We start from the raw sequence: 20,764 nt of genomic DNA on the forward strand, positions 1-20,764 counted from the left end.
TAAACAGGATTTAGCAGTAGACGGTTCTTTGCCTGATTGTTGCTTGGTTAATGACATCCGATATCATGAGCTCATAAGTGATTATTGTTGTGGCCATCTGCAATAAGTAAAGGCTTTAGAGCTGTTCCAGTTATATGGACTTATTTGGTCCACTCACAGACAGCACAAGTTGACGCGTGACATAGAAAAATCCATTGCCAGATAATGCGGTCATATCATTGCCCAGCTGCTCACTAAAGCGTTGCACCTGCCCAGCACAAACGCTATTAAAATGAAGCTGAAAAAATTAATTAATATAGATCTCTTACCTCTGTAGTCCACGCCTTGGCGGGTACATCACGTAGTGAGGTTATAATTTTGCGCTCAAAATCATGAATTGAAGATGCCACAAATATAGTTAAGGTTGTGCGTAATATAGCAAAAATTAGCGAGTACCAGAATGCCAGCATTACAATAAGATCTACACCGATGTTTCTGTTTACAATAAAAGACGACTTTCAGCTCAACAATAATAATCAAACACGGTTCCAACTCACTTGAAGCTGTTGAACAACTGAAAGCATATGAATGACATATTATTTCCAAAGGCTAAAAGCATGAGTGGTGCTACGGCTCCATCGAGCAGTCGCACGAGACGTTTCAATGCCAAATAATGTTGTCGCACCTCCGTCCAAAATATGTCAGGCATCACCTTTCTATGCACGGCGTCAATGCGGCGATGCAACTGATGAAAACGCGCCGCAAGCCCAATGCCAATGCACATGAGAAAGCAATCGGTGAAGGAGCGCGGATAGGCAATAGTCTGATTGAGCCACTGCAAGTATCATGAGCATAAATGCCAGACCATATTAAACAACTAGAGAGAATCACCTCAAGTATTGGCATTAACCAGATATGATAGGGTAGTATGTAATAGAGATGTGGACGCTCCCATTTGTAGATGATTTCCAGGTAGCTCACATTGATTTTACATTGTGTGCGCTCCAGACTGCTTAAATGGGTAGAGTTGGCCAACAGCAGGCAATGCTCCACTACAAACACAACAAACTCCAGACAGTAATTATAATATAACATAATACCATAAAACTCACCTAGGGCCGATGACATGATCAGACCGAAAACAATGTGGATGCGACGCTTCATTTTATACTCGTTATAGAAGCGATAGGGTACGCTAAGAAAAAGCTGTTCCACACGGTGCCAGTGGCTCATGATGCTGTGCCAGTTAAATGCCAATCTCCAGAAGAAAATATGCTCCAGCAGGCAGACAATATATAGGGCCAGCGAGCTGGACGTGTGAAAGGTGACGCCCACCTTGCTGACATGATTCAAAACGGCACCAAATTCACAAAGGTTGAGTATCAATATAATTGCCGAATAAAATGTGCGCGGACTTAGCCATTTGAATTGAATATTCTCCACCTGCTGGGACCGTATATTACTCACAGGCAGCAGTGCATAGATCTGTGAGATAAAAAGCACTGAACAAGGAAAATATTGAAATTCTGTCGAACTAGAGCTTGAATCATGTAGGTACCTTTTGAGACAGCGCGATGGAATGTTTCGCCCTGTGGCATGGTCAAAAACTGACTGTCAACTCTTAAGCGAATTGTGTACGTGCAGGCAATGAGTGGGCGTGTCAATTTAGCAGCTACTATTTACAATAATTTAAAGATAATTGTGGGCGACTGTCAGCCGGCATGACAAATTATAATTGTTGTTGCCATTTTTCAGGCGCACAAGGGCAACAAGCCTTTGCGGCGGTTGGGTTCATCGAATTGCAACAACACCAGCTCGTAAGTAACTATAGTGCCGGCCATCTAAATATAGGGGAGCCAAGTATTGTTAGCACAAAATAAATGTAAGACTTTACACCTATACGCACCCCAAAAAGTAGCCTGCGTGTTAGGAAATAAAATTTCTTGCCGGACAATGCCACCGTTTGTGTGGACATTTGGAATATCAGGCGTTCCACCTCGACACACCAATTCCTGCTGGACACACGACGCAGCACGGTCAGCGCAGTCTTGGATTCATCATTGATGGTGGCTGCTGTGAGGAACACACAAGCTGTGCGACCCACCAGATACAGCACGGAGTACCAGAAGTACACATAATTGATGGGCCAACGTAATTTGCTAGAAGGAAATGTAAATCTTAGGATACTCCTTAGCTGCTAAGCTGGATTGCAACACTCACTTGAATATGTTTAGCAGCTGACAGCATATAAAATATAAGTTATTCGCACAGGATAATAGAATGATGCTGGACAGAACATTATCCACACGCTCCAGTAGCTCACACATGCGTACATAGTGTTCGCGTATCTCGATAAATGTGGTCTCCGGCACCTGATTCTCATGCTCTAGCTGGCGAATACGCTTCGAAATTTGTTCAAAGCGATAGGCCAAGCCCTTGCTGATCATCATGATAAAAAGATCCATGTAGTTCCATATAAAAGTGCAGGTGCCATTTACCAGCTATTGCAAATGAGGGACAGTAATCTATTAATATATAAAAATTAAAAACAAAAAAATACAAATTACCAGAATATAGACAGCTATGAAACGGTTATAGGGCAGCACTTGGAACACATATATATAGTTGTTTTTTATATAATCGTCAAAGGATGCGTCTACTGTACTATTGTGAGTTTTGGAACAGATATGTATGCGTTGTTGATAGCTAACTATTGCAGAGGCAAGATACAAACTATGCTCAACTGGAATCGAAACAATTGATTATCTAGTGGTCAAATAGCCTTAGCCAAGTTCTTACCCAGCGACATGGCTATAATGATGAGAGCAGGTTGTCGCACACGCTGATTGAGGTTTCTTTTGAGCACCTCATAGGGTGGCTTGGTAAAGACCAACTCCTGGCGCGTCCAGTAGCGTATAAGTGAAGGCCAATGACGCGCCAAATCTATGAATAAAATGCAAGCGCACTGTACACAGGTAAAGAACACCTGGCCCACTATAGAAAATTGGAAAGGGCATTAGTTTTTGTTAACTTGTCTGCGGCTAATACCAACCAAAGTTGTTCGCTGTAACGCCAATCCTAAGCAAATGCTTCAGCATGCCAAGTGTCAGCACCGAGGCGGCCGCCATGAAAACCAGCGCGGTAATCATTTGCAGAGATTTGAATCGGAAACGAACATGACGCGGACTTGGGTTCCAGATGCCACTTAGAGGCATTAACGCAAAGCACTGACCCACCAACATGACTGAAAAATAAGAATCCGATAAGGAATAATATTATAATTAGATACCGTCTTTAGAGGAGCTCAACAGTAGTCTTCATTCCAAATATTTAGGAGCATATGAAGTCTGTTTATAGTCATTTAGAACATAGTTTTTACTTACTGGGATAAACAGCGCGATGAAATATTTCTTGATTAGCATAATCCGTTGGTTTCTCGCTTTTGATAACATTGAAATCGAAATTCCCCTCGACTGTTTGCTTGGTTGGGGAATTTTCATCCACCTGTTTCGGCTTTTTGCCGAACATGTGCCGCAATTTCCAACCTGGCTGTCCTTCCATGTTGCTGGCCATTTGGACACTGAGACGGAGCGCCTGCGTCTATGCATGACACCAGTTAAAAATTTGCTGGTCACACTGCAAAAGGAAATTGCATTTAAAAAAAAACCCAGTTATCTCACGTGTGTGGGAGTCCGTTGTTGTAAACAATAATTAGAAGTTGGTGGGAAAAAGTCGCTATCAACGCGGCAATCAGAACTCAGTCAACATGCGGCAAGCTGCGGGTAAACATTCTTTTGAACGGAAGCCAAACATTTTGAGGTTACAGAAGGCCAAGCGCCGGCGGCAACGTGCTGTAATAGACCAAAAATGGCGCTGTGCTGGTAATGTTGAGGATTTCGAGCAACTGGATACGTTTCACCGTGCCATAAGGCCATGTATGTAGATTTTCTGGTATCAACAATATGATATTTTACTTCTGTCATTTCACAGATTTGTGCCTGGCGCAAGTTCTTGGCATGATGCCCTTGGCAAATGTGCTGAGTCTTAATCCTCAGATGGTCACTTTTCAATTATGTTCTTCGGGCACGTGCTTTTCGGTGATCTTTTTGCTGTTGGGTGGTGTGAAGACAATCCGTTTAGCAACAAAACTGTTTCAAGGCGGTATTAATGCCAAGAATATTGGTAAGATAGAATACACTTTATTGGGGCTAATAAATTAGAGTTTATTTGATGTAGGCAGAATTTTAAAGATCATGAAAATCGCATAGAAAGGTTCCCTTGTTAGAGTGGGGATGGAAGAGATAATGTGCACTCTAGCTCTAAACACACACTTGTGAACAGACTAAACAACATCATTTTTATTTGACATTATGAAAATCGCATAGAGAGGCTATATTAGAGATAAAGAGAGCAAAAGAGCGTCTTTGTGGCATATTTTAGAAAGAGTACAAAATGCATTTTTAATCTAATTTTTTTATTTGCTTCCACAGTGGGCGTCGTATTTTTTAGCAGCGGAATGATAATCTGTTTGAATTTCATTTGTTTGGCGCGTTGCTGGAACCGTTTAATAGTGCCCTGGAGCGGTATAGATATAATAATGCTTTTCCCACCCTATACGACAACGAAACATAGCCTACGCCGTAAACTACTTATTACTGGATGTTCATTGGGTTGCCTGACGTTGGGTAAGTTTCAATTTTGCCAGCACTTAAACTTCTTTAAAATTTTTGGTTTTTTCTAGTTGAGCACTGCCTATATTATGCATCCAGCTATTATAATTATCGCATGCAAATTGTGCATTGTCAGACAAACGTAACGGATATACCATTCAGCGGGTATATGAAGAGGGAATTTGCGGATATTTTTGAAATGTTGCCCTACAATCCCATCTTTATATTCTATGCGTTTGTAGGTGTAACTTTATTATGGTTTCTTAACTGAAACTTATGTAAGGATTTGGTTTTAATTTTCAGTTTTTGAATGGCACCTTCACCTTCATTTGGAACTTTATGGACATGTTTATAATTTTGATAAGCATTGGCTTGGCCGAACGCTTTCAACAGTTGGCAAACCGAGTTTTGGCTCTCGCATATCAAGTAAGAGCTGTACTATATAATATTCCATATATTTCTTTGACTTATTTTGTTATTTTTGCAGCATGTGCCTGATGCTGTGTGGCATGAAATACGCATGCATCACATACTCTTATGTGAACTTATGGATCTGGTTGAGACCAATATATCGCATATTGTGTTGCTTTCCTGTTTAAACAACATTTACTTTATATGCAATAAGTTATTAACTATTTTTACGTAAGCTTTTTACTCACAGTCATTCTAGGAGATATCCTTAGTTTCGAATATGTTTTACAGCAAACTACGCTATCCCGTCAATTATGCATATTTCTGGTATAGTTTGCTCTTTCTGTTGGGCCGCACCTGCGCCGTCTTTTTGTGCGCCTCCAGAATTCACGAAGCATCGTTGCTACCCCTAACGGTGCTAACTATGGTGCCCAGCGATTACTGGACCGAGGAAGTGCAGCGTTTCACCCATCAGATAAGGAGCCAGTATATAGGACTCTCCGGCTTGAGTCTGTTCCACCTGACACGCAGAAGCTTCTTTGGAGTGAGTTTCGCTCTTAATTGCTATTGATTTGTTTTAATTATATTGTTATGCATTTCTTAGATGATGACTACGCTGGTGTACTATGAGTTTATGCTTTTACAACTGGATGCCAAGAGCAACAAGAATGATCTACCCGCATTGTGTGTCTGAAATGGGAGGTTATAAAATTACATAAAGAACGCCTATATTCGGCACAACGAAGATTAAATACCCTGTAGAAATATGTCCGATCCAGCGGATTCCAACATATGTTCTTGATGCAAAGTCAGACGAACCTGTGGTGAGGGGGTAGCATTAATAAGATCCTAAAAATAGAGACTAGCATTAATAAAATATATATATACCTTATAGAGTCGGAAACGTCTCCCTCTATGCGTCACACATTTCGTGACAAAATTATAAAACTCTTTACAAGGCTATACAACCTGCTTAAATATTACAGTTTGTAACGAATAATATTTTCCTATCAATATAGTAAAATAAAAAAAAAATTATTTAATTAATCTTTTGCCTATATGTTAATTATGACTTTAGCTTAACAGATTTCCAGTGTCGAGCTAATAAAGGTCTATGCTGTTATCCCAACTGGCATGTAAAATATTATTTCAATTTTCGGGAATTGCGGGCAAGTGCGACTGTTCACATTTGGGCGGGAATCCACAAATTGGGGGTAACCGAAGTCGTTTGCCATTAGTTTCAATTATTTAGACAAATGTAAATCTGACAACTGTGCAGTGATTGTTACGCCAACTCAACGAGCTGTCAGAGAGCGGGCGGAGGAGCAGCCGAAGAACAAAGGAAGCGTCAGGGACTAAAAGTTTCTAATTCGAAATGGTTTTTCAATTCGCGCATTGCTTTGACACTGACACTTTGCCAATTAACACTTTCCTGGTTACCTGCAATTGTTTATAGCCACGCCCCCACCTCGGGAAGGGCATTGCCCGTTTGTGGAGGCAATTATCCTGTCAAAAAACTTTATACACACATGCATAGAACAACCGAAGCTGGTAGCAAAACAAAATGCCAACAAAAACAAACGCTAGTGATTACCAGTCGCCGGCAACCCCGTTTCCGTTTTAGCACGTGAGTCAGTCGGCGTCGTCGGCGCGGCCAACCCCGGGACTCGGAGCCAGCGTCAGAGCCGAGAGCGGGTTTGTTTTGACCGAGCTGTCATGGCAACGGCTGGCACAAGCATTAAAAAAAAAAAACGTAGAAAAATGAAAAGCGAGCGCTTTGAGCACTTTGCAGCAAATCAGAAATTTTCACTCGCTCAGAACGCAACGAACCGCCATAACGCACGCAAGCTGCACGAGACGAGAGCTGGATACAGGCATGAGCCAGCATGGAGATACCAGAGACTGTATCTGTGCGAAGGTTTCGCGAGTTCAGTGCCCGGCAAAAGCACGAGCTATACGAGACGCTACTGGAGCTGGCGGAGACGATAGAGGAGCTGCCCAAGAGGTCGCTGCGCAAGACACTCGAACTGACCCTGGCCGTCTTGGAGTACAAAGGGCAGCTGGCGCAGAAATACGAGCAGAGCGGTGAGCGACGTTTGCAGGATGAAAACGAGAAGCTGAAGCGCATGGTCCAGAAGCTAGAGAATGAACGAGATGCCCTAAAGCAGAAGAACAAGGAGGTGAGTCTTGGAATCAACAAGAGCAGAAAAAACAATTGGAATTATTCCAAAATACAATTAAACAGTTGGGCGTGGAGATCAAGCAGCAACAGCAACAACTGCAGCAAGCTGCCCAGCAGGCTGAGGCCAGTGACAAGGACTCCTCGGATCCACTGTCTGAGCTGGATAAGCAAGAACATCTGCTGCACAACATCGACACCAAAAACAAGCACATTAAACGGCTTCTGCGGGAAATCGAGGTAAGAGTTTTGGTCTCACCTTTGACTTGGATTTTGTTTACCCAATTCCCAACATTCTTGCTGCAGACACTGCAAAATCAGAATATCGCCCAGTCAAAGACCATAGTGATGCACGAGCAGGAGCTGCAGCAGATCAGAACGAACCTGCTGCAGATCTCGCAAGACATTGCCCAAGTGGAGCAGGAGCGGAAATCACTGATGCTGCGCGAGCAGCAACAGGGTTTAGAAATCGCGCGACTTGAGGGCAACATCACCTTCCTGGAGGATGAGCGCGAAAAGCAGGAGCTAGAAATGCGACAATTCCTGGATAAGTATGAAAGCCAAGTGCTCAGCTGGAAGCAGCTGTTAGACCAAAAGGATAAGGAACTAGAACAGTTGCATAAGAGGACAGAGCAGATGACTTCAGGCCAAAGCACGCTGGAATCCACTTCCAGCAGCAAACAGAGTCCGCTAGACGATGAGCTGATTAATATGCGACATGTAGGTGCCCATGTCTCCCCACTTTCTACGTCTCTTTCAATTTTAATCTTCCAGCTGCTGGAATTACGTGAAAAACGCATTGAAATGCTTGAGGACAAGCTGAAATCCATGACGGATGAGATGGTGAGCTCCACAAAGGTAATGAATCAGTTGTGCGTGCAGCACGAGGGCGCAAAGAATCCTCAAAAACCGCGCGCCTGCTGCCAGCTAATTGAGGAGCGTCTGCGCGTGGCAAATGCCCGGTCGCAGCAGCTATCCGAGCTGCTCGACAGCTCCGAGCAGGACAATGTGCTCAAGGCCAAGCAGGCGCTGCACGCCCTCAATGCCTTGGAAGCATATAAACGTGGCGAGGATGGCCTCGTTCCGGCGCTGCGTCGTTGCTCCGGGCTCGAGCAAAAGCTGGCCGAGCGGGATAAGCAGCTGCGTAGCTACACCCAGGAGCTAAATGCCATGCACGAGCTGGAACAGGAGAATGCTGTGCTGCGACGAAGGCTAAACATACCTGACGATGTTGTTGTCCTATCCAAGCATGTGCGTGCCAAGCAGCGCAACAAGGACAAGCAGATTGAGAGGTTAACGCTGAAGCTGCGCACCTCCGAGGAGCTCCGACTGCAATTAAAGCTGGATAAGTGTGAGCTGCGGTGAGTCCATGATGAGACCATGTCCGTGTCCTTTAATCAAGCCAGCAATTTACAGACGCAAGCTGCTGGAGCTGCAGAACGGAGAACAGCCCCAGAGGCTGGACGAGTCACTGCATCAGCCCAGTGAAGTTGGCGAGTTGCCACCAAGCGCGCCGTTAGAGAATTCACCACGTCGTGGCCAGGGTGACGGTGCTGCCAGCTCCGAACTGCAAACCAAATACGAGGATGTGCTGGCCGAGAACGAAACGCTGCGCATGGGCATGTATGAGATACTGGAGAAGCTGCGGGAATATGATGGTAGGTTAACGATAGAGGGCAGAGCAAAGCATTCATTTGCTCCATGGATTAAATGTTATCCTCTTAAATTTTTAAAGCCACCTCGGAACACATCACCATAGATTCGGAGCTGTTGCGGCGTCTCATTGAAGCACTGCCCAGTGGCTCAGCCATGCCGCATCTCAACAGCCAGCTGCAGGTGCTGAAGGCTCGCGAGGAGGCGCTATGCCAGTTGTTGCAGCAAAATGCCAGCGAGTCAGAAACCGGCGAGTTGTCCTCGGTACACAGCATGCGGGATATATCTGAAATGCCGGAGGAGCAGACGGAAGTAATGGTTATTGATTCGGCCACGCGACCAACTACACCGAATGAGGTAGCCGAGGGACTGCAGTTACCTGTCATTACGGAACAGGAGCTGGAAAAACCTAGGCCTGGCTCCGCCGAGCTAGCGGAGCTGGCCATTCTGCGCAAGCACTACGACGAGCTGCGTCTGCACATGTCCGCCGATGGTAACGAGCTGATACGTTGCAATCAAGAGCTGCACGAGCAGATGATCAGCCTGGAGAAGCAGCTGCAAGAGCAGAGCAGATCCTATGGCTATATGCGAGAGGATTACGATCAGCTGCTGTCTGACTCGAAGCGACAGGAGCTACGTCACATTGAGAACACAGCTGACCTACAAAAACAATTGGAACAGCTGAAGTCCGAGCTGGCTGCCAAGTGCGCTCAGTTGAGCACAGTGCAGCGAACGCATCTCTGCACGACGGAGGAACGGCAACAGCTGGAGCAGCGGAACGCCATACTCAGTATGCAGCTGGCGCAGGCCATGGAACAGCTGCTGGGCGAACTGAAGCTTACGGATATTTGTGCGGATTACGGCATCATTGGAGACAGCTATCAGCTGGATTATGTGACGGCTGCGGAGTTTGAGCAACAGCGACAGACTCTGGCCACATGGCAGGCTCAGCAGGCGGAGCTGCAGCGGGAGAACAAACAGCTCGAGGGTCTGCTGCAGGTAGCCAATGCGCAGATACAGTCGCAGCAGAAGCTGCTCAACGAAATAACCGATAACCACATCAATTTGCGTCATCTGGTGTCGGATCTACAAAGCAGCTCCAACGACAAGCTAGTTCTAGCCAAAATGCAGCGTGACTTGGACACAGGTGGATGATGCTTCGCATAAATACAGGCAGTTCATATTGATCCATTGCCATTATTTTACAGCCAAAGCGGAAACTGCTCGCTTGGAACTGGAACGCAAGCGTTTGCAGCAGGACGTGGAAAGTTTAAATACCCAATTGCAGGCAGCGGAGCGTCTGACGGCACAGACACAACAGGACTTCCAGCTGGAACGAAACAACAGCGATATTAAACAGAAGTAAGTTAACATGGGTTGGATTGGGTCACGATGTGAGTAACTAAAGCAAGCGTGCAACACAAAGACGGATCTATGTTTAGTTTCGTGATAGCTTTAAAACAGAGAGATTAGTTATAAGTAGATACAGAATGGCGGGCCTGACTGTATCAACTCGGATGTTGATATTGATCAAGAATATTCACACTATATGGGCTTGGAGATGTCCGTTCTATGCGTTACATATTTAACGACAAAATTATAATACCCTATAATACCCATAGGTAGCCCTACGATCATCTAGCGATTGCCCGAATTTTCTTGTTGCCTTTTAGTCAAGTGTTTTATCTTGTGATTACTTTTTTGCTTACAGATTCTTGCAGCGTTCGCTGTTTACCCTCAAGGAGAAATATGCCAAATTCACACCCCTGATCTTCCTTACCAATTTTGTGTTCGCGCATCAGAAATTCAACAGACTAAGAGAACAGCAGCAAGTGGAACAGTCTGGCGACAACTCGGCGCTTGTAGAGCACGTGCTGCAGGCGGTGCTGTCAAAATTGTCTCCCAACGAAGAGAATTCCCAGCAGCTGATTAAGCTTATCAAATCGGAGACACAGACCCGGTTGCTGGAACAGCGCTGCGAGAGTCTGCAGGTTAAGCATGCGGAGCTCCAACAGGAGCTGACCGAGCTGCGTTTACAGCATGCCGCCGAGTCGGAGCACTGGCAAACGATTGAGGCGTTGTTTGGACAGCCGAACGGAGAGCGTACAGAAGCTGCGAGCGTCGATGTGGCTACCAATACGGAGGCAGCAGCACCAGTGCCTGCCATGCGGCGCACAGCACAGCTTATAGATCGCCAGTCATCGCCTATTGGATCGCCGAAAAGGCGCTTATCCAGCCACGATACGACCACACAAACTGAGGATGCGGCAGTGCAGCTGTTGGAGACGGCAGTCCAAACAAATGGCAATAAAACACAACAGCAGCAGCATCAAGGTGTGCAAACGGCGCAGGAATACCGCAAGGCTGATGAGGAGCTGCAAAAAACGCGGGCAGAGTAAGTTGATCAAAAGATTAGAACTGTGAATTTTATATGTTGATATAATACTTTCCTCTTGGAGCAGTCTGCAGGCAGCAAACCAGCGCATTGAGGAGCTGGGCAAGCAGCTGGAGACGACCAATGTCGGTAGCGAATCCGATAGTCAACACAGCGGCGTTGTGGAGAAGACCATTCTCTCCTTTCACACGCTCCTGCTGGAGAAGGATCAGTCCATACAAAAGTTTCAGGACCTACTGCAAACGGAAAGGGAACAATCTCAACTACTGATCACAAAGCAAACAGCTGAGAATGAAACACTGAAGGCCACGGTTAACAATTTGAATTTCAACATTAAGACCAAAGACTTGGAAATCTTGGATTTGAAAGCCAAACTGGAACTGCACAAGCCGCCTGGCGCTGTCGGTGCCCAGACGAGTGAGAATTCCCTCAACGAACTGACCGATGAAAAAATTGAGGAAATGTTTGAGCATAGCTCCGTGGATAGAAGTCCGCAGCAGCCAGAGCAGGAGGAGATCGAGCAGCAGGCCTCTGTAGTTATTGTTGCCGATGAGGCAGCGGGCGAGCAAGAGAAACAGGATACAGAGGAGCTTAAGGAGCTGCCCACCCTGCACAAGCAAATCAAAGAGCTTAAGGACAAACTGAGCTACTGCGAACAGAGTCTGGTGACACGCGAGGAAGAAGTGGAAATACTGAGGGAAAAGTGAGTCCTTAACTAAGCTATAAAAGAAAGAAAAGTCAATATTTAATTTATTTAAAAAATGCTTCAAATTTAACTTACCTTTAACTGCAAAAACGCTTCAATACAGCCTTAAGCTTTTGTTTTACTCAACAGATTAAAACTCTGCCAGGATCGAGAGAAATGCATGGAGAGCACCAGCAATCCTGAGCTAGAGCAGCTGCGGGACTTCCTGGAGGAGAAGGACAAACACATCCGTGATCTGATGGACACGCTTAAGAACTTCCATGTTTGTATAATGTTCAAGATTATTTCAAGGCGTGATTCACTCCACGTCTTATTCCTTTTCACAGGACGATCAACAGCGATATATCAACGACACTTCCAACTACTCGGCGGATCAGATCGCAAAACTGGCCGCCGATCTGAATCGTATCGAGGCCACCAACAAGATCTATCACACCCAAATGGAGGCACTGCGTCGACAGCTGACCAATGTCACACAGCGCGAGAAACAGGCGCGCGATTTGAGCCAATCACTGCGCCAGCAGCTGCTGAAGCGTCCGGTGGTATCCATCAAAACGGAACTAAATGCGCGCGTTAAGAACGAGAATCTGCAAAAGCGCATACAGCAGCTGGAGTTGGATTTGGAAGATTCGCGTGCGCAGCTGCAGCGCCAGCAAACCCTGCTGGAGGCCAAGCGCACGCGAAGCGCCAACGAGGTGGGCCTCTGGGAGAAGCAAAAGCGATGGCAGCAGCAGGCCGATAAGTTCAAGAGTAAGCTTGACGAGACAGAGCTGGCGCTGGACAAGACGCGCACGCTGCTTCAGGCGGCGCGCACAACCATAGCCCGTCTAGAGAAGGACAAACATCTGCTTGAGTCGAAGTTGGGCAAGGGTGGAACCGGAGGTACAACGACGACATCAACAACAGCTAGTGTCAATGCCCACAATAGTTTGAAATGTTGTCGTGCTCCGTCCTGCCCCAATTTGCAGCATGTGGGCGCGGCAAAGTTTACGCCCTCCCCGTCGGAGAGTCCGGAAACGTATACGGGTCCAAGCAGCGAGTGCAGCTCGCCGGCTCACAATCAATCCCAGCCGCATTCTGGTCACCACAGTTTCTATGAGCAAGGCCAATCGGAGTTAATTGAGGCACTCAAGGCGCGCATTGAGATGCAACAGCGCAAGATCATTGCCATGGAGCTGGAGGGGCGTGGTAGCAATGCGTTAACCACCGAACTGGAGAAGCTGCAAGAACGCTGCCAAGCGTTGGAGGCACAGAATATACGCCTGGAAGCGCGCAATTTGCAATTACAGCTGGACACGGATCTTCTGCGACAGGGCGATAGCAGCGACCGACTACAGAAACGCATTAAGCATCTGGAGGAGTAAGTGCAGCGCAGATATCCTGCTCAGATCTATTGCTTAACCTCGACTCCCTTTCAGCTACATCCTTGCACTTAAGGAGGAGATGGCACGCACCGAGTCACGCCGTGATTTGTGCAAGTGCAGCGGCCTTAAGGTCAACACGCACCAGGGCCAGTCCGCGGAGCACACGATTCTCTCGCTGCGCAATCTGGTGGAGAAGTTGCGTTCGGAGAATAAGTTCCTTAAAGATGGCCGAAATTCCACAGAGTCGCGTAGCTCGACTGACTCACTGTCAGTAATGTCGGAGCTGGCGCGACTCCAACAGCTGCATGCGGATGCGTTGGAGAAAATCGCTGCACTGCAGCAGGAACTTAAGCAGCGCAGCAGTAGTGGAAAGGTAGCGTATGAATAATAACTAAAGGCAATCTGATTTATATTCACTCCCTTATCCAGGATGAGGAGTTGAAATACATTAAGGAGCAGCTGATGAAGAAGACTCAGTTATTGCAAAAAGCAAAAGTTCTGCTGACCCGCGCCGCTGCCAAGGAGAAGGTGTTGAGAGAGCAGCTCTCGGTTTGGAAGCGCAAATGCTCAGAGCTGCAGAATGTGCCCGTTATTGATGAAATTAGCGAATAGCCTTAGTCTTAAGTTAAATGTTGTACAAAAAGTAAGCAATAAGAAGGTAAACGCTAGTTATTAATGTCCTAAATTCAAATTGTTTTTAATGGCGTTGCCAACCTGAAAAGCTGTACCTATTAAAGGGTAACGCTCTGACGACAAGATTATACATGTCTGCATTGAGATCCGCTACATTGCGGTACATTATCGATTTATTAAAACAAGAAACGATAACTGCTAGTAAAACATTTGTTAGTTTAAAATTGTAGCTTGTAGCGTTGCCAGACCATTGGCTTTTAAAAGATAATCTCGTGACGTCAGAGAACCTCTGATTTCTCTGAGACGGCAGCACCTTGTCGACCTTACTTAATATAACCTGTGGACTTATTATTATTATTGGACGGGGCATAAAATGAGCTGAGCTATTAAATCTCGATTAGATTTGTATTCATATGTTCTTGGACTTCGCTCTCAGTTAAGAATAAGCTGTTGTGTTGAATAAATGCAATGTACAAGAGTATAAATAACATTGCTGTGAGTTACATTGTATTTTGACTCACTTTATTGTATTTTATTAATATTAATTTTGTTTACAATGTAGCATAACCAAATCATTTGATATCTTACCGGCGACCTCTGAATACGTAAACGAAGAATGCCGTACGAAGGTTATAAGCACCTACTCGTCCAGCAGGAGGGCAAAATTCTCGTTGTTAAATTCAATAATCCTCGAAAGAAAAATTGTCTAAACTACAATGGATACAAAGAATTGACGCGTGTTTTGGACGCTGTCAACGAGGATGAAAGCGTGACAATTGTTGTGTTTACCGGTGTCGGTGATTTCTTTACCGCCGGCAATGATTTGTCCCAGAGTTCTGAAATCAGTGACATGGATGCCTACTTCAAGGAATCAAATGCAACATTCAAAGCTATGGTTAACAGTTTTATAAATTGCACCAAGCTCATCTTTTCGCTGGTCAATGGACCGGCCATTGGCATAGGCTCCACCATTGTTGGGCTCAGCGATGTGGCCTGGTGTGCCGAAAAGGTTTGGCAATAAGTTGTTGTTTTTTAATTATAATTTAACCTGTTGCTGTTGCTTTTCAGGCCTATTTCCTAACGCCCTTCAGCAAACTCGGTCTTGTGCCAGAGGCCTGCTCCAGCTTTATGTTCCCACTGATCATGGGTCGATCAAAGGCTACTGAGATGCTGGTGCTAAATGAGAAACTTTCTGCCCAGGAAGCCTACCATTTCAATTTCGTTTCCCACATCTTTAAACTAAGTGAATTGGAATCCGTGGTATGGCCAAAGATTCGACAGTATGCTGAACTGCCTCCCAATTCGATGCGGGAGTGTAAGCGCCTTATTCAGCTAGGATTGCGGGATAATCTTGTCCGTGCCAATGATGCGGAGTGTGAAGCGCTGCTCAGACGAATGTACGACGATGAGTGCATGCAAGCCATAATCAATTTTGCCATGCGCAAGTCAAAGCTTTAATTTGAGAATTCAATTGCATTACAATTATGTATTTGACTCTGTAAATATATATTTTAAAAACCAAAGGTAAATTTCCCATTATGTACGTAGGTAACGATAGGTCATCACATTAAACATTCTAATTGGACCAATACTTAACATATCGATACATTAATACGACCACACTGAATGTGGACAGTTTTTCTAATTAACTTTCAGAGCCCAATTTAAAACAGCATATTTGCAATAAAAATAAAGAAAAACAATAGAAACCATATTTAGTTCGAAATATGCAAGTTTTTATCGTATAAAATTACATTTTTAAAATCAAAGACCATTTGTGTTATCGATTTGTTCTTGAATAACACAGTCATCGTCCATCTGTTATTTTTCTGTTATTACGCACCATCTCTGGATCAGCAATTTAAGACTGCGTGTGGAGCCGACTTGCATCTGTTAATTTTGAACTCGAGTCTGTGTCCTTGTTCTAAAACAACTTTTTTATTAGCCTTGCTTTCAAAAAAACTAAACTTTAAGTTATTTAGTCTTGAAAAAGCACATACACGGTTAGTAGCGGCACCTTTTTTCAGGAAAAATTTCGCTCACGCTGTTATTTAACAGTTTGAGAAAATGTTATTATTTAGTCGCTGTTAAGATTGCTGTTGGTTAACAGGTCACACTGTCACCACTAGCAAAAGAAAAGAAATAAAAGAATTTTTTTGTTGCACATGCAAATAAAATAATTAAGTGTTTGTGCAAGCGCTAACAATTTGTATAATACAGATTTCCATACTAGTGCGTGTGCGGGTGGCGCAAGCAGGGAGCAACAGTGTTAATTAGATCAGCAGCCGACGCGACAAAAGCGTAGTGGAAAAATTGCCTACAGAATTCGTCGTGTCATTAAGAAAGAAAAAAAAAGTGCCGCGGCAAGTGAAACTAAAACGCGTATTATTCATTGGCAGTAGCCGCCAGTCGCTCTGTCAAAAGGCCGCCCGCACGCATAAAACATGAAAGATTTGCTACAGAACTGAATTACGATTGCCTGACCATTAAAGGTAAGTCACCGCACACTTATTTTCTTGCCCTAGTGTTGCTGCCCGTTCGCCCCCAACCCCTCCCTGCGGCACATTCCGCCGCGCTCTCTTTTGCCGTCAACGTGGTGTTCGCTTCGATGGGTCCGGTCGCTGACGCCGCCATTGGACATTGGAATGCGTGCATTTACATGCTTAAGTTACGCAGTCTATGCGAATTAGCTAGAATTTCGACATTTATTAAAAGCGTCGTCTACAGGCTGCAACTTTATTACTTTTTTTTCCCCAGTTGAGTGACGTAGTGCGGTGCCTGTTGTACAGGTGTGTGTGTGTATGTGTTTGTATGTGCGTACATCTTGTGTGAATTATTGTGGGTGTATTTGTGTGTCAAACGTTAGCCAAGAATTTTTTTTGCCAGCCGGCTTTAAGCGTGGACATGCAAAATCGTATTGTTTTGAATTATATATTTTTGACACTTGAACGCCAGTTTCGTTCGTAGAAGGGTCTTGCGGGGCTGTCACCCCACCCGGTACAGTATGGCCACACTCGTTCTCGCTCTCTCTTGCACTTGCTCTCGGTGTTTATTTGCCTTTTTGTGTTTTGTGCTTCTTGCTGGGGCCCGACAGCTGTGCGGTGTTGCCAGATGTTTTGCGGTTGTCCGACCTAACCTCAAATTTTGGCGCTTCGTTTGCTAACATTTTTCTTTTTATTGTTTCACAGTAAAAACTTCAATGTTTGGCGTTAGTAGTGTTCATGTGCTGTGCATATCCTGAGTTACGTTCAGAAACGCCAAAACCAATTCAATTGCACCGACAGTCGTCAGAGTTGTCAACTGCGTTGCAAGTGTAGCGCAGTCGTTCCAATTATGGCGCAGCAAACGCAGCCGGTTGCCCAGCAGCAGCAACAGCAGCAACAGCAACAGCAGCAACAGCAACAGCAGCAACAACCGCCGCCAGCAGCGACGCCAGTGTCGACACCAACGACGCCACAGCCGCCGCCCATTAACAATACCAACAACAGCATTGTCTCACCATCCAACAACAACGGTAGCACTCTGACTTCTGTGCCCGTCTACAATCAACAGCCACAAACTCTGCATATGCCAGCTGCATATGGAGCGCATCATCCACACATGTCGCAAGGCGCACACGGTCCTGTGTTCCATCATTCTGCGATGATACCAGCGCCCATACCCAACAATGTTTTTGTGAACAATGTGACCGCCAATGTGAATCTCCATGGCTGGCCACACACCTATATGCCAGGGGGCGGAGCTCCACCCCATTATGTGAGTGCACATGGCGAGCTGCCACCGGAGCAGGTGAGTTTTGGACCCGCTAGTCTGAAATGTTAATTGACTTAATCCATCTGGCGGGGGCAAAAAAATTTGATTAAATAAATTTCAACTTTTCTGTTTGTCTTGCAGGGCAATCCGTTAATGCAACAGCTACCGCCAATCCCGCTCCACCAGATTAATCCGAATGGGCACATTCCGTCCGGTATGGGTGGACGCGGTCGTGGACGTGGCCGTGGACGCGGCGGTGGTGGACAACGTCGCAATGATTATCACGGACAGCGGCACATGCAACAGCAACTGCAGTTGCAACCCCCACAGCAACAGCTACCACCAGAGAGCGCAAGCCCCGCGCCAAGCGCCATGCAATTGCAGCCGGATCAGATGGGTCAGCAATTGGCACCACCACCGTCGGCAGAGGCACAGTTGCAGCCAATGTCCTACTATGCGCCGCAGCCGTACGCTGCATATGGCGGATATCAGGCCGCATACTTTGCGCCGCATCATGGCCCAATACAAGCTCCGCCAAATGCAGCAGCTGCTGCACATCAGGCCACGGGCACGCCTCTGTATTTTTCACATATGCCACTGTACAATGGAGCACAGATGTACAACTACATGGGCGGCTATTTCTATCAGCAAGTGTTGCCCCAGTCCGAGTATCAATACGTGTCCGACGACGGTGGCCAAGCCCAGGGCGCCGTTGTTGATGAGCGGCAGGCGCAGTTGTGGCATCCAGCACATATGTATGCCGAAGATTATCCGGAAGTGGCGCAAGCGAATGGCGATGAACTCAACCACAATAGTTCCTCGCTGGCCTCCTCCGAAACGTCCAGCATGTTGAGTCCCAACTATCCCATTTACGATACCCAGCAAATACACGAGATCCAGCAGCAAATGGGTGTTATGCAGATCTACGATGATGGTCAGCTCGCGCCCCTACAAGCAATGCATCCAGTAGCCGGTCCAGTGCCACAGGTAGGCGCACAACTTGCATAGCGAATTGTCTTCATTAACTTTTTACTATTCTAGTATGATGATGAACTGTCGGACTGTGGAGCTGCGCCCGTTGGTGCCATACCTGTCGCTTGGACACTGCCTGATGCTCAGCCGCCGACAATGCTGGTACAGGCAGCCCCTCCACATCATATCATTCAACCGCAGCCGCAGCCAACAATTTGTATCGAACAGCATCAGCAGCAACAGCTGCCAGCTCATCCTCCTCAAACGGAAACACCCACCCCACAAGTCCCACAGGAAGCATTGGGTAAGTGCCAACAATTGATTATTTTCACTGATAAGCTGCGTTTTATACGTGGGGCCTGTTTCGATACCACCGGATAACTGATAATGTTTTTTTTTCTATTTATATAATAATTTCCCCCGAATAATGAACGATTTGCGATAACCTTTGTTAGGTATATTATCAATTTTGATTTAATCAGGCATGTCTCCAGTATCTTTTATGTGTCTGAATGAAAATTCAAATTACTTCATAGACTGTTTTTCAAATGAAATGAATATTCATGTCCGCCTCTGTTGATATGAGATAGCATTCCGGACAAGTAATGTGATTATATAAATGCGCATTGATAAAGAACCTTCTAAAGATTCGATAAAACAATGAACTTGTATAAAAATTGTTTATTTTCAATACTCGTATTCTTTGTTTATGTCTCAATTTGCGAAAGTCTTATGAGACTTGAAAAGACTGTCAGATACTATGACTATGCCAACAGATTAACAAAAAGCTCGCCTTGTAAATTTTCAAAAAACGGCATTCAGTTTGTTTATAAAAAATTCAAGTTTCTATCGCATCAATTCGTTTACATATTTTAATTAATATCAGATAATACTTTCGAGTTCTTTATGCTTTTAGTTATACACTTTATTCAAGTCGTGCTTTTATTTTTGTTTTGAAAATTCGATACATTTTGTTATTGTCGCTTAAATACTTCGTCGTGTTTGTCATATGCTATTTGTGCTGATTCTTCTTTCGTCTTTGGCGCTCTGCGTGCGCCTAGTTTATGGTTGATGTTGCTAGGGGAACCCCAGCTGCGTTTGTGTCAGGTGTACCCAAAACATCACATGATACGTGTATAGGACGTCGTTGCGACGTCTTCCAGTTTTTTCTTTCTTGTATACCCCTTTGTAGAGGGTATTATAATTATGTCGCAAAATGTGTAACGCATAGAACTCAATGTCATCGACACCATAAAGTACAAAGCACATATTAATAACCGATATAGTCATGTACGTCGATATAGAAATGTATGTCTGTGTGTATTTTATATAGGTTACAAATAGGTGACATAGGAACGATCGGTCATAAATTAAGTTCTTCCATGAACAACGTTGTCCATTGTTAATTTTCCTACTTGTTATGTATGAACGAAATCCTATCACAATATGAGGAATCGGTTAAAAAATTAATTTTGTAAAATAACTTATCCTAACTTGGCATTTACGCGCTTTACAATGTTCCCTATCTATGAGCAAAGTCTTAACAACTTCGGGATGAGTTTTTGTATGGAAAAATTTGTATACTCTGAACCCATTGAAAATTGGTAAAAAGGGTATAATGTATTTGTGCAAATGTATATGTGTTCAAGATATCGTGACCAAATCAGCAATTATGAAGAAACTATTCTCCATACTTTCCTATTCCCTTAAAATCAGACTACTATATTATATGGAACAAATAGAAACAGACGGAAACAAAGCTTGAGTATCAAAACACTATGTCATATGTCCACAAGGGTATTTAAAGTTCGTTGTGCTGATAGTTGGCAATTATTGTTGTTTTTTATACTTTTGTTTAATTGCTGTGGCTGCTCTTTCGGGGCGAATTATTCGTGTTGTTGCTAAGCGCTTGTTGTGAGCTGTCTCGATTCAATTGGTTCTGGCCAAGTGCTTGTAATGTCTGCCATGAGGAACTGCAGCTAGGGGAAAAGCTCTTAACAGGTGTTTGGTTTATTGTCGAGACATCGTTTTAACATACTTGTGCATGTA

At 44.9% G+C, this 20,764-nt stretch overlaps 6 protein-coding genes across 7 annotated transcripts in view; 4 read left to right on the forward strand and 2 right to left on the reverse strand.

Moving 5' to 3' along the window:
• Nucleotide 1: 1 nt before the first annotated feature.
• Gr64b (Gustatory receptor 64b) lies at nt 2-1,669 on the reverse strand. The gene is made up of 7 exons (XM_064689853.1): nt 1,538-1,669; nt 1,092-1,481; nt 871-1,031; nt 537-814; nt 309-474; nt 158-247; nt 2-97 (listed from the first exon to the last, which is right to left on the reverse strand). The coding sequence occupies exons 1-7, from the start codon at nt 1,575-1,577 to the stop codon at nt 11-13; spliced, it is 1,212 nt and encodes a 403-aa protein (XP_064545923.1). The 5' UTR covers nt 1,578-1,669; the 3' UTR covers nt 2-10.
• An 11-nt stretch (nt 1,670-1,680) lies between these two features.
• Nucleotides 1,681-5,738, reverse strand: Gr64a (Gustatory receptor 64a). Its single transcript, XM_064689852.1, has 8 exons — nt 5,309-5,738; nt 3,363-3,615; nt 3,032-3,223; nt 2,779-2,973; nt 2,547-2,722; nt 2,200-2,480; nt 1,886-2,138; nt 1,681-1,820 (listed from the first exon to the last, which is right to left on the reverse strand). Exons 2-8 carry the CDS (start codon nt 3,550-3,552, stop codon nt 1,731-1,733), a joined length of 1,377 nt encoding a protein of 458 aa, XP_064545922.1. The 5' UTR covers nt 3,553-3,615; nt 5,309-5,738; the 3' UTR covers nt 1,681-1,730.
• Gr61a (Gustatory receptor 61a) lies at nt 3,746-5,754 on the forward strand. The gene is made up of 8 exons (XM_064689775.1): nt 3,746-3,914; nt 3,970-4,161; nt 4,470-4,664; nt 4,721-4,887; nt 4,953-5,075; nt 5,137-5,291; nt 5,352-5,604; nt 5,665-5,754. Exons 1-8 carry the CDS (start codon nt 3,746-3,748, stop codon nt 5,752-5,754), a joined length of 1,344 nt encoding a protein of 447 aa, XP_064545845.1.
• Nucleotides 5,755-6,134: 380 nt separating this feature from the next.
• Cep290 (Centrosomal protein 290kDa) lies at nt 6,135-14,042 on the forward strand. 2 transcript variants are annotated; one of them, XM_064689664.1, is made up of 13 exons: nt 6,135-7,240; nt 7,306-7,479; nt 7,546-7,959; nt 8,014-8,600; nt 8,656-8,897; nt 8,999-10,039; nt 10,101-10,254; nt 10,604-11,287; nt 11,355-11,990; nt 12,123-12,255; nt 12,320-13,353; nt 13,412-13,730; nt 13,787-14,042. In XM_064689664.1, the coding sequence occupies exons 1-13, from the start codon at nt 6,947-6,949 to the stop codon at nt 13,967-13,969; spliced, it is 5,895 nt and encodes a 1,964-aa protein (XP_064545734.1). In that variant the 5' UTR covers nt 6,135-6,946; the 3' UTR covers nt 13,970-14,042. The 2 variants fall into 2 exon arrangements, with proteins under 2 accessions (XP_064545734.1, XP_064545733.1); XM_064689663.1 differs by having other exon boundaries at nt 6,136-7,240; nt 8,975-10,039.
• Nucleotides 14,043-14,333: 291 nt separating this feature from the next.
• Nucleotides 14,334-15,581, forward strand: Dci (Dodecenoyl-CoA delta-isomerase). The gene is made up of 3 exons (XM_064689518.1): nt 14,334-14,485; nt 14,553-14,999; nt 15,059-15,581. The coding sequence occupies exons 2-3, from the start codon at nt 14,607-14,609 to the stop codon at nt 15,446-15,448; spliced, it is 783 nt and encodes a 260-aa protein (XP_064545588.1). The 5' UTR covers nt 14,334-14,485; nt 14,553-14,606; the 3' UTR covers nt 15,449-15,581.
• A 533-nt stretch (nt 15,582-16,114) lies between these two features.
• Nucleotides 16,115-20,764, forward strand: part of Usp10 (ubiquitin specific protease 10) — a 28,259-nt gene continuing 23,609 nt past the window's right edge. Inside the window, exons 1-4 of the mRNA XM_064689720.1 lie at nt 16,115-16,482; nt 17,179-17,779; nt 17,885-18,730; nt 18,785-19,019. Of these exons, the coding sequence (XP_064545790.1) occupies nt 17,324-17,779; nt 17,885-18,730; nt 18,785-19,019 (1,537 nt within the window). The 5' untranslated portion in view covers nt 16,115-16,482; nt 17,179-17,323. The remainder of the gene's footprint in view (nt 16,483-17,178; nt 17,780-17,884; nt 18,731-18,784; nt 19,020-20,764) is intronic.

Source organism: Drosophila montana, unplaced genomic scaffold, assembly GCF_035044405.1.
Source record: "Drosophila montana isolate Dmon_TW-CO22-7 unplaced genomic scaffold, ASM3504440v1 contig_3218_1, whole genome shotgun sequence".
NCBI classification, from domain to species: Eukaryota; Metazoa; Arthropoda; class Insecta; order Diptera; family Drosophilidae; genus Drosophila; species Drosophila montana.

Coding starts and splice junctions, on each gene's coding strand:
- Cep290 (XM_064689663.1), top strand. CDS start 6,947: ATGGAGATACCAGAGACTGTATCTGTGCGAAGGTTTCGCGAGTTCAGT. Junction 7,241..7,305: donor TAAAGCAGAAGAACAAGGAG/GTGAGTCTTGGA, acceptor ACAATTAAACAG/TTGGGCGTGGAGATCAAGCA. Junction 11,288..11,354: donor CTGCAAAAAACGCGGGCAGA/GTAAGTTGATCA, acceptor CTCTTGGAGCAG/TCTGCAGGCAGCAAACCAGC.
- Dci (XM_064689518.1), top strand. CDS start 14,607: ATGCCGTACGAAGGTTATAAGCACCTACTCGTCCAGCAGGAGGGCAAA. Junction 15,000..15,058: donor TGGCCTGGTGTGCCGAAAAG/GTTTGGCAATAA, acceptor GTTGCTTTTCAG/GCCTATTTCCTAACGCCCTT.
- Gr64b (XM_064689853.1), bottom strand. CDS start 1,577: ATGCCACAGGGCGAAACATTCCATCGCGCTGTCTCAAAAG. Junction 1,032..1,091: donor GATCATGTCATCGGCCCTAG/GTGAGTTTTATG, acceptor TTGTGTTTGTAG/TGGAGCATTGCCTGCTGTTG. Junction 98..157: donor CGCGTCAACTTGTGCTGTCT/GTGAGTGGACCA, acceptor TACTTATTGCAG/ATGGCCACAACAATAATCAC.
- Gr61a (XM_064689775.1), top strand. CDS start 3,746: ATGCGGCAAGCTGCGGGTAAACATTCTTTTGAACGGAAGCCAAACATT. Junction 5,076..5,136: donor TTTTGGCTCTCGCATATCAA/GTAAGAGCTGTA, acceptor TTATTTTTGCAG/CATGTGCCTGATGCTGTGTG. Junction 5,292..5,351: donor AAGTTATTAACTATTTTTAC/GTAAGCTTTTTA, acceptor TATGTTTTACAG/CAAACTACGCTATCCCGTCA.
- Gr64a (XM_064689852.1), bottom strand. CDS start 3,552: ATGGCCAGCAACATGGAAGGACAGCCAGGTTGGAAATTGCGGCACATG. Junction 2,974..3,031: donor CGTTACAGCGAACAACTTTG/GTTGGTATTAGC, acceptor AATTTTCTATAG/TGGGCCAGGTGTTCTTTACC. Junction 2,723..2,778: donor CATTATAGCCATGTCGCTGG/GTAAGAACTTGG, acceptor TTTCGATTCCAG/TTGAGCATAGTTTGTATCTT.